We start from the raw sequence: 12,245 nt of genomic DNA on the forward strand, positions 1-12,245 counted from the left end.
CAACCACAGCTGCCGGTATTTTAGCGTAAGTTAAACGGATTTTTTTTTTTACGGTGTATGCACACACGCACATACACACGCAGTGGGTTGTGGCTCAGTGCATCTCAGACTTCAGTCGGCTCCAATAAAGTCAAACAATGAACCACATGACACAGAGGATGTTTTGATAGATTTTTTCTCGACTTTTATATTTTTAAAAACAAACAAAAAATAACAGATTAAATAAAATTTACAGTAGACATATGCAATCATTGTGCACTTTAACTACTTCTTCTGATACTTTCTGCACAGCTGTCAACGAAAAACGCAAACACAATGGGGCGTCGGGGGAGGGGGAGGGGGGGTGGAGCGAGCGGGAGGGATGTGGGACAGTTGTGGGAGAGAGAGGAGAGGACCGAAGAAGTGAGGTAGAGGGCAGTAAGGAGGAAACGAATGTAGGAAAGAGGAGAGGGGGATGAAGAGGAACGGACTAAAGGATAAAGGAAGACCTAAACTTTTTCACTCAGGGGAAAGAAAGAAAAATCACTGAATATATAGATTTCTTTTATTCCTTACATCACTTATATAAATATATTGAATCCCAAAAAACGAAAAAAAGAAAAAAACTTTGAGAAAAAAAAAAAGAAACAGCGCAATACGGAAACCCACAACAGCAGTAAGGCAAACAGAAAGCAAGAGAGGAGAGAGCAGTGAGAGAGTTCATGAGAGGGACAGAGGAGCAGAGAAAGATGGAGGCAGTATGAGACATGAAAGGCGAGAAAAGAGAGAGCGGTGGAGGGAGGGGGAAGCAGAGAGAGTGCGCAACTGTGCGTATGAAAATTTATAAATATGTGAGATTAAGAGACGACTGGGTGACGGAGAGTTGAGGAAGGAGAGAAAGCGTTTTGGCGGGAAAAGGAGGAAAAGGAGGGAGGGTTGGAGCACGGAGGGAGGAGGGAAAGGTTTGACTGAGGTCGACTGTCCAGTGTGTTCTTGTTATGTGCTACGTGACCCTGTTGCCTGCGTTTGTTTGTGTGTGTCTCCTGGTATGTCTGTGTGTGTGTGTGTGTGTGTGTTTGTATGTGTTTTTGTGTAATGGCAGCGCACATTCCACGGCAACAGTGAAACACATGCTCACGTGTCTTGTGTGCTCTTCTGCTATATAAATACAAAACAAAAACAATGAATAAAAACAAACGACAAAATCATATTTGCAACCAAACACCAGCCACCTCATGATTCACACCTTCTTCCCTTTTATACATTTGACACATTATTTAACTCAAGTATTTTTTTTGTTTTGTTTTTAAATTGTACACTAAGAGCAGTCCCCCTCAGTCCTCCTTTCTTTTCCACCACTCCACCGAGAGTCTCTCTTTCTTTCTGTCTCTTTTTCACTTTCTTTCTTTCTTCCCTCCCCCTTCTCTTTTCCTTTCACTGAGAACTGGCTCTCTCCAGCACGCGCAGGTCATAGTTCTTTTTGGCGGCCCTCAGTTTGAAGAGGCTGGCCCCGCTGTTGTTAAGTTTGAAGGAAGCACTCTGGGCAGCCATGGTGCTGGGGAACACTGCCACTACTGTGTAGAGGTGAGCCGGGTCGTTGCTGTCGCCCTTCGCTCCCCCAGCTCCCACGCTGGCCCCGAGCCCAGCGGTGGCTCCCGGCCCAGCAGGCCCCGCACCGGGACAGGGGCCGCAGCCTCCTCGGCCTCCCTGGGGCTCCTTCAGCCACTGGATCTTGGCACCGCACATCGACAGCTGGTTGAAGAGCTTTTCAGCCTCTGGACGTGAAATCCCCTCTGGCAGGTCCGTTACCTCGAGTACTCGACTCACCACTGGGCAAAGAGGAGACACATAAGAGTATTGTGATAGAGTTTAAATGCTTTTGCAAGGATGTGATTTTGATTTTATTTATATTATTTTTTTATTTGTATTTTTTAAAACCATTTCTTTGTTTTTATGTTTTGATGAAAAGAATTGACATGTTTACAAGATGTAGAGCAACATGTATGTGCTGTTTTGTTTTTCTTCAAATAAAAAGTTTAATAACAAAAAAGAGGAGACACAAGATGTTAGCAGGCTGCATCCTTACAGAAGCTGCTGCTGGGGAACCAAATTTCATTTTCAACTACACCGATTACGAAAACAAGATAAATATTGTGCCCCATTCTGTTTCACAATGATGTTCTCGTTTTCTCTTTCGTTATAAATCCAGAGCACCTCTTTTCCGTAAGTTACAGTTACACTTTTGCACGTTCCTCTCAGTTACTGACTAGGATTTACTGAAAATAGGTTCCTAAAATTTCAAATATATGCTAAGAAGTTTTCAACAGGTTGTGGCAGTGCTCTGCAACATATCAAATGTAGTTTATTTTGGGTAATTCCTGATACAAAAAAGTGCACAAATGTTTTAACACAGTTCATCATTTGTTTTGTTGTTTAGATCAAATGTATTCAATATTTTTACATTATAATATATATATATATATATATATTGTATATACATATATAGAAAATATTTGTTTTTATTTGTTTCTTTCAATCTAATTGAATTTTTTATTGATTATTTTTTCGTTATACACGTGTGTGTGTGTGTGTGTGTGTGTGTCAGCTTGACATTTAATGTCCAAGAAAAACTGTTATAAAGACAAGTATTTTTTGTTTTTCTGTTCAGTGAATGCATGGATGTTACCAAAGTCAATCGAATAATTGTGATCAATAATCATGATCTCAATAATGACTAAAATAATACTGTTATGATTTCTCCTACCTGAAGCACCTGTTAGAGACATGATATGTGCGTTTGCTCGTCTGTTACTGCTGAAGATTTTTTGCAACATACAGTGTTTTGGGGATTATGATTGCAGGGCCCGGGGGCCTGCAGGATACTCCAAAGGAAATCCAATTTGGCGTTTTTTCAATGGCTGTAGAACTGCAGTGCTGCGAGCATGTCAGTAAACTCTCAGCAACTCATGCTCTATTTAAATGCATCAGCACCAGATAGAGGAGTTTGTGAGAGAAATAATACCAGAAAATCAGCAACAAAGACCAACTGATGTAATGTATAAATGCTCTGCTGCCCTCTAGTATCTACTTTCACACGTGCGTCTGGAAAAACAGCCAAGGTGTTCAGATGAGAACAGAGAGAACCTCTTAATTTAAAATTCTCAGGTTAAGGTCTTTGAAAATACAAGATCACGGTTCTTCAACATGTTAGTATTATTACTGTCAGTATAAATACACTGTGTATACCATGATATAATATATACATTTTAATATATATTTATCTGTATACAGCTGTCAAATATTTATAGTTGTCAAATATCTATGTTTGCCTTTGTTCAGCTTTGTGGTCCTTGTTTTTAGGATAAATATGTTGACATACTTAATTGGCCAATAAATCAGATTCTGAATATAACACTTGCAGAAAATGTGACGTTAACACTGGTAGATGTTGCTCTGTTCGGTGATGATGCATCTCTAACTTACCAACATCAGTGGTGCCGAGATCTGTTGATGCAGATTTGAGTGTCTGTTTTTTCCCTCGTGCCCCGTGTTTCATTACTTGGCCCTGAACACATCGTGACACAGATATTATGAGACATTCAACAATGCAGTTCCACGACAAGACACTAGATGACAGTAGAAGCACTCAGTTAGTCTTTGGTAACTGGAAACACAAACAGTTGCAACATACAGTTCAGTATCTTATGATTTCCATTTAAAATGAATGTAACTTTATTACCGCTTGGTTATACAACATAGTGCAAAGAAAGATTAAAAAATATATATCTACATTCACAGGAACAAGACATTCTGTGCTATTCCAACTATTTTAACACCTTTATTACACTATAAAACAAATTACATCAAATACACAATACATTGTATTCTTCATGACAAACCAGCAGGGATACAATATGAAACAATCATCTAAAAGTGAGAACTAGCGGCATTGAGTTTCAGGGCCTGTGGAGTTTTCACTGTTTGGTGGTAAATTTCATTAAATTATATTTACAGTGTGGATATCATGATGGCTCAATTTAAGCCAGAAATAAACTGAATTACACAAGCAATACATACTTGAAATGTCTTGCTAGTAAGAGCATGATTAATTATCAGAGAATCCTAATTTCTTGATGAATATTGACTAACTGGAATATCAAGACCAGACAATATGACAGTTTTAAAGGCACAATGAGCAGGATTTTCATAAGAATCACTATATAATTGCTCTCTATCATCACTTATGACCCACTAGAAGTGTGTGGGAGACCTGTATCTGCCGGGACCCTGCTCTCCACCTGGATTTTCTCTCATTTTCGATTCCCAGGTGTTTCTTGCATGTTAATGGTGTCATCTGAGTCGGACGCTCAGACTCGCTGGCTAATTAGATGTTGTTGAGCCCGGAAAAAGGGGCCAACTTTGAATGTTTATAAACAACAACAGACAAAATCTTCTCGTTGTGCCTTTAAAATATAGACAGTTGAGTCATGTTTGTGCTGACCTGATGGGAGCTGTAGGAGGACTGGCCATGCATGAGGGGAGGAGGACACAGACTGTACTGGAGAGGTTGCCCCAACAGAGAGTAGCGTCCGTCACCTAAACAACAGAAACCACAAGTTAAAATCAAAATCCATCCTGGTTTAGAGATTGATTACAGCAATGTAGAGGTAAAGTGAACCTGACCACCACACTAGCCAAGACAGCAACGTAAAAACAGGGTTACAGAAAAAAATTATCTTCCACACAGCAATCAAAAAAGAGATGGATGCTGGATTTAACACATTTAGACTAGATGCAATGTTTGCATTTTCATGATTATCTTGACGTTTTTTAAGACATGTAACTGATAAAATGCAATGGGATTCACAGAAATACACGTGTGGACGGTGAAAGAGGAATAAACAAACAAAACAAAAAATTCTTAACTGTGTACAGTGTAAAAAATTGCTATACTTATTGTAATACTACTGACAGTTTGTTCTATTGAAAATATGGTTGTCACTTTTTTCTTGCTGTGCCACACAGTGTAATACTAATAAAAAATGTTAATGCACTTCAGAGCAACAGCAACGATTTACAGTTGAGGCCAAGAGTTGAAGTTTGGTTTTTCCATGTCCTGCAGAGCCTGAGAAATCTGATAATTCTTCATATTTTTTATGGTATGATTTTTTTTTAATCTTAATGAATGTTAGGGCAAAGGCAATGCTCTACAGTTAAAGCCAATGGTAAAAACATTTAAATGTTTTTTTTATTTTATGTCTATCTGCTACAGAGGCTGAGAAATGAATTATTTAGGAGACAACATTCTGTTCAGGTGGTTTTGAAACAATCCTTAGGTTTTAGAGGTTGCTTTCTACTTAATGGGATAATTAAGGTTAATAAAATTGGTGAAGACTTCACAATCAAGATTTCCTTTTAACACAACTTGGACAGAAAAAGAAAACCTGCAAAGCATCCAAAGCCATTAGAAAGTGTGTTAAAGGGCCTGATGTAGCTCACTTCAAAAGTATTTTATCGACAATCAAATAAAAGAACTGGTGATGTTACCAGGAACGTTACTGATGCAAGAATGTGCAATCATGCATTCCAAACATCAGGACAGTGTATCAGTAAAGGCACTGTGGCTCTGTCTGTAAATATGGGTCAAAGGACAGGGCCGAGGTAAAGCCATGTGTGTGTGTGTACAGGACGTTTGACCAGCAGGCACAGTGCCAGTCATGTGGACCTGCTGAGGTTACTGGCTGAGGGCCGAAAGCCACGTCACAAAGATTTAGAAGGCCGCTGAGGCAAAAGTCTAAGCAGCACACAGCTGTAACAGTAGTCCATGTTTATTTGCGCCTGTACAACCTAGTTATGAATCTATAGTTTCTGGCATCATTTCATACAGTCATCATACTTGTATTTGTACATTTGTTTCTACTTCTGCTGTGTAAGATATCTGTGTACGTCTCTGAACCTTCACCCTTCATGTTCATCCGTACCTTGTGCTGGTCCTCCTGGCCGGGGAAACTGGGAAATGAGGGGTAATGGTCCCAGACCTGGACAGACGCTGCTGACGCTGCCGGAGGGAGACGGGGTGGGAGACTGAGTGGGGGAGGCCAGGGGACTTGTCAGCTGGGTACTGGCCTGGACACAAAAAGGGTAAAAATAGAAGAGGAAAAATTAAGAGAAGCGAAATAAATGAATACTGTGACACATAACTGGTGTTATTCTGATTCCTCCTGTTGACCACCAGAGGGCTGCTAATCAATAAATAAATGTATATAAATGACTATTTGAGTGACAGACTGTATCCGTGTGTACCTGTGGAGTGTTGTCTGGTTTGTAGAGCTCTCCCGGCTTGCTGGGCCTCTGCTCTATGCTGTAGTACTTGCATGGGTTCCACTGGACCAGAGGAGGGTTCTGGGAAGGCTGTGGTCCATTGGGGACACTGAGCTGCATGACCATCACCCCAGGACCAGGAGGCGGTACTCCTGGAAGAGCATACAGAGAGACGTGTAGATGCACAGGTGAGATATGGCATTTATTAGTGACACTAACAGGTCTCTACAGCAGGGAGAGAGCATTGGCATTGCTTTTTACAATCAGGATTTGCATTTAATAAGTTATGAACAGGCAAGTCCCCACGCACACAACATAGCTTTTTCTTTGGTTTATGGCAGGGGTGTCAGACTCAAATACACAATGGGCCAAAATTTAAAACTTAAAGTAAAATAAAATCGCAGGCCAACATTGAACAAATAAACCTTTTAATATATACCAAACATGTTTTGCTTTAACATTAAATATGGAACCAGCAACGCTTATAAACATACAATATATAACTAAATAGTGCAGACATGCAAAATCAAATTTCAAATAAAAAACACATCAATGTCATTAATTTATTAAATAAAAATTAAATAAAAATCGTATGCCTCTTTTCTATTTGCATCCTTCTGATTTAAATATCAAAATAAAGTTTTTCAACAGGTTAATACATTTAAAAACAAAATAACAATAATAAATCTAGTATTAGCGGTAAATGCGCCGTATAATACCGGCGGGTCAGCTTTTATAGTACAATAATAATATAATAATTTGGTATTGCCTCGCGGGCCAAATAAAATTACACTGCGGGCCAAATTTGGCCCGCGGGCCAGAGTTTGACACCCCTGGTTTATGGCCTTTTATCCACGCAAACTGCCTTTTAGGTTATTGAGTTTCTGACAGCCTTCACCCTGGAAGGAATTTTAAAAGTCAATGTTCAGTTTTCTGTGTGGATGTATAGTTTTTGGCTCATAATGTTAGTGTGTACTATTATCTCCTCAGATTACATCACATATGAGGTGACAATTCATGCGAGAGCGGATTTGCCAAAATAGTGCTAGTTTCTAACCTCATTATCAGGACTTTTGTATTTTTACACAAATATGTAGAATTACTCTTCTAATATATTCAGGAATCATCAAACGCGACACAAACCCTGCCGCCCATATATCTGGCATTCTCTCATTAGCTCTTCGGTTGTGTGTGTTTGTTTTAAATAATGCTTGTGTGGATGGGATTTTGAGACGAAAAATACCCGTGTACCTGTTGATTACACCTACTTCAAACAAAAAAAGAACCTGATGATGATTTTATGGCTCCATATTTGAGAAATGTATCCCATTTAATGACCTGCAGGCGAACTGTAATACACACTACTACAACGCCTTCCTTGTTCCCTGATTCAAGATTACAACCTGGCTTGTCTGTCTGTATAAACAACTTCAGCTATCAGATGGCAGAAGATGAGCCAAACATGTAAAACAAACTGCTGATAAAATCTGGAAAATTTAAGAAGGCGTAGAGCCGAGGGCTTTTGTTGATTTGTGTCTCAGGGCAGGGGGAAAGTTTGAAAAACAGAACCTGAAATATAATTTTTAGGGCACATGGCGAACATACATGGGTCTGAAAAAGTGACCAAACGAATTAGTTTCTTAACAGCGAAGTGTACAGCTGAGTCAATGTCACAAACAAGAGCAGAGGGTAAAAGGCTACAGTGACCATTATTACGATCAACATTTACTTAAGGCCGAATGGGAGCACAAGGCCTTTCTGACGTGCAGGTTTTCCACAATTTCTTCAACCATGTTCTTTTTAAAGAAATCGATTTACAAGTTCAACGTGTGAACCCTGTATACCTCTGTACGAACTTTATCCTAAATACCTTTCACCTGATTTGTTAAAAGGAGAGATGCAGGTTAGATATCACTGAATTGCAAAAAAAAAATCCAGACATGAACTTTATAGAATACCCACAAATTAGATCAAATGAATTAAAACAAAATTAAATATAAGAAAGCAAAAATATTTTTTATCTAGTGACCTCTTTTTTTATCTATTTTTATTTATTATTGTTGTTTGCACTTAAAAAAACATACAATCGTTAGGAAATAACAGTACAAGAAACAGTAAAAGAAAATGCAGGAAAGATCAAAAAGCCCAAAGGGCTTATACGCGACCTTCCCTCTTAAACCTATAAGTAACTATACTTTACTTAAATTACATAGCTAGATGAAAATAAAAAATAAAATCAAAATTAAACAAAACAAATACAAAGGTGTAGAACATCTATAGGGATTTTTTGAGCCTGGTCTTAAAATTATTTAAAGAGGAACATGATTCTGTTAGATGTTTTATGTCATTCCACAGCACTGCACCTTGATAAACAAATGAGAATTTGACAACAGCCTCTTGACACCAAGTCTCACCTGAATATTGCTGCTGCAACTGTTGAGGGTTGCAAGGGGACGGCGACTGTGTGATTTGATACTGCTCAGAGGTGGGGGGCTGCAGGTAACCTACTGACGGGCTGCACCATTAAAAACACACAAAAGAGGAGAAAATAAATGCATGGGGAAAAAGGTAATTCAAACAAATATATGGGGTGAGAAACCCACATAACCTTCCCAGAAGATTTAGAAAATAACTGTCACATACACTGTTTACCAAGGTGTCATCTTTAAGTATATCTATGGAAGAAACTTTCTCGTAATAATGACTTAGTGTCTCCCCAAATAATGAGAAAAGTTGTCGACATTATTTATTGTATCACAACACAATGACTATCTCAAAATAATACACTTTCTAAAAGTATTGACAGTAGCACAGAAATAATGAGTCAGTATCTTTTGAGAAAGTTTCTCACTATTTATAAGGTACAATGTCATTACTAAAAGACACTTAAGTCATTATTTTGAAAATGTTTCTGCTTATTTCAAGATACTTATGTCATTATTTCTAAAAAAAGGTTTCTTATTATTTTATGATTCCAAGTCATTATTTCGCAATAAGTCTCTATTTTTTTCTACTAAGTCATTTTATTTTAGAAAGTTTCATTGTAATGACTAACAGGGTTTTTTTTGGGGTTTTTTTTATCCCAGAGGTAAAATTTCAACAGGTTTTATACATAAACATGTCAACACAACAATGCTGCGGCTTAATAAATATGTTTTCTTTAGCGGACGTGTTGGTGAGAAATATGTAGATCCACTCAGAGAAATCACAGATAGATTAACACATTAAGCTTCTCTACTTAATTTAGAAAATCCAAGCCAAATTTTACAATTTGCTGATGACAACTTCACTCATATGAGGAAACGCTCTCACAAAGCTTTGCTGTGCCTAAAGTTTACATTTAATGCACAACATATTTTGAAATCTTTGTCTACTATTGCCAACTACTTTGTATGAATATGATGTATTCAGACATACCTTGTGCTATTCTGCTGTGTGGGTGTGATAACACTGTAGTAGACAGGCATGGGCCCCTGGACAGACTGGCTGACTGGCACCATCACCTGCTGCTGGTACTGCTGCTGCACCACCTGCTGATTTTCATTTCCCACTGGTACCTGGCAAAATGTAAAGGGTCAAGAGAAGAGACATCCAATTACATGGTCATTCTTCTGACTGCTGTCAAGTTAAAAAAAAAAAATTGGAGAAAAGAAGAGAAGACGAACAGAGAGGGATCGACCCGAAGACCTGTCATGATGTTATTTTTACTTTTAATTTGGGTGTTTGAGTGAAGTACTGTGTTTGAAGGCATTGGAACAGTATCTGGTAAAGTTATTAAGTGTTTTGTTCCCCAGATATGACAACTTTTCAAATACATTCTTGTCCTGTAAAACGGTTTCAAATGTTTGATGACTCATCATACAAAAACTTCTGTTTCACAGGGACTTTAACAATATAATGATGTTCATATGGATTGTGAATGCAGTCCTCTTTGTCAGTTAACATACAGAGATGTAAAGTGTAGCCGACAGACTCACTGCAAATAAAACTACACAGACAGAGGGACGGCAGCTTTCTTTAACTCTGAACACATAAATTAATGAGAGCTTCTCTCTGGATCGGACCCGCAAGTCGATTCAAAACTATCTGCTGATCAGACCTACTACTGTGGTTTATGTTGAGCTTGCATTAAATGATGTACATGACTATTGATCATTTAATTTAGTTTGACTCTTTAACATAAACCTTTGTTTTAAGTGTACACCAGATGGAGCTGTTTAACCTGGTAGGATTAGCCACATGTATAAAGACACTGTCCATACCTGATATGATGGCATCTGTGGGTACTGAACCATTATGCTCTGCATTTGTCCTCCCATGCCTGCCCTCTGGGAATTTAGCAGACCAGGGTTTTGGGGCTGCTGCACACCCATCATGCCCTGGTAGCTTGGCTGCTGGCTGGGCATCATGGTCTGAAGACCTGATGACAACAGACAACAATTGGGAGAGAGAAAATAGAGTCGTGATATAAACTGAGAGTACAAGAGAGGAGGAAAAAACTGAGAGTACGGGTAGTTGGGGCTTCGCCTTCGAGAGGGAAATCACAGTACAACAGGACAGAAGTGGAGTTGACTTCAACAACAGAACAAAACAGATTCTGGTGCTGTGAGTTAATCTTTGCTCAAAACTGAGGCAACTTGAATGGTGGCACACAAAAACACTTTTAGTTTTATATACTGTATACTCTGTAAGGTTCACAATACTATAATTTTGAACCTTGATATGATGATAAAATAAGAAAACAATACTTGAAACCTTGTTGGAAAGCACAGAAAAAGGGAAAAATGTCAAAATATGATGTTTTTCCCACCTTTTTTAAAATAAGTTTGTCTGTGCAGCCTGGGGTTGCAAATCTGATTGTGGATCTATTTTTCATTTGACCGTTTTGAAAAGTATTCGTACGTTTGAGAAAATGAATACCTTGATTTCGTTAAAGAAAAAAGAAAAAGAAGAAGATGCTAGCAGCACTTTATTTGTACCAAGTTAAGTCTTAAAACCCAGAACTATTCATAGAAGTACTCAGAGAAAAGGCTGCATTCCAATTACATTTTCAACAATCCCAACAGCAGAAAAACATTTTTTTCTCTGAATAAATCTTGATCACAAAACGTCAATTTCAAATCGGGCAGCAGCGATGGATTGATGTAAGGTCACACTGTCTGCAGTGTTCACATGATGGATCTGGCAGAACTCCACCACCATCCAGAGTCCATTCCAGTTGTCAACAATGTCTATCAGTCTCTTACTGTATAAACACACAGTCAACCTTGACAGGCCCAAATGAAAGATTGGGGGATAAAGCTGTCAGGGTTTTTTCCGTGAAAAAAGAAAGGAGATCTATTTTGGTCCGAGCATATTTGATTTGGCAGAACAATGCAGGTGAAAGGTTGTTTAAAATCAACCTTTCACCTGATCGACTTGTTTTAGGTACATTAAGATCAGGGATGGGCAAATAATTTGCTACTGGTAAGAATATATATTAAAAGTGGGGTAAGTCAAATATAGCTGTAAAAAATTGTAAAAACTCCAATCATTATCTCACTTTTCCATTAATTTTAAACATAAAATACATTCAAACCACAAAAACAATATAGAGCATGTATGTTAAGCAGTAAACCGGCAATTTATTAGCTTTATGTAAAAGTAATAAGTGTTTTTCACAAGGTAACTCAGCGTTTTTTTGTGGAACGCATTTCTGTGCAACTGCGTATGCATGCATGCACATTAGTAAATGGCCTTCAAAATACATGCATTGCGGTTGTTTTGATTTATAACGTGGGCAGGATGTGCCACCTAATGCCCAGGTCTGATTTAGATGGTGCTCCAAATAAGTTAAAAGTTATTTTCCATTTTAACAGCTCTATTCTGATTTCCAGTGACAACACTCTCACTATAAATACTTTATAACACAATAAACACAGTGTGTCTTTGTTAATGAATGATTT

The 12,245-nt window shown here is 38.3% G+C and overlaps 1 protein-coding gene across 3 annotated transcripts in view; it reads right to left on the bottom strand.

Moving 5' to 3' along the window:
• Nucleotides 1–159: 159 nt before the first annotated feature.
• Nucleotides 160–12,245, bottom strand: part of LOC131968221 (R3H domain-containing protein 2) — a 58,565-nt gene continuing 46,479 nt past the window's right edge. For all 3 annotated transcript variants that reach the window (XM_059329002.1, XM_059329003.1, XM_059329001.1), the window contains 8 exons: nt 10,563–10,720; nt 9,718–9,857; nt 8,715–8,815; nt 6,283–6,452; nt 5,961–6,105; nt 4,481–4,575; nt 3,463–3,544; nt 160–1,808 (listed from right to left, as the gene is read on the bottom strand). In XM_059329002.1, coding sequence (XP_059184985.1) covers nt 1,414–1,808; nt 3,463–3,544; nt 4,481–4,575; nt 5,961–6,105; nt 6,283–6,452; nt 8,715–8,815; nt 9,718–9,857; nt 10,563–10,720 — 1,286 coding nt within the window. In that variant the 3' untranslated portion in view covers nt 160–1,413. The remainder of the gene's footprint in view (nt 1,809–3,462; nt 3,545–4,480; nt 4,576–5,960; nt 6,106–6,282; nt 6,453–8,714; nt 8,816–9,717; nt 9,858–10,562; nt 10,721–12,245) is intronic.

The sequence above is a fragment of the Centropristis striata genome, chromosome 3 (genome assembly GCF_030273125.1).
Source record: "Centropristis striata isolate RG_2023a ecotype Rhode Island chromosome 3, C.striata_1.0, whole genome shotgun sequence".
NCBI classification, from domain to species: Eukaryota; Metazoa; Chordata; class Actinopteri; order Perciformes; family Serranidae; genus Centropristis; species Centropristis striata.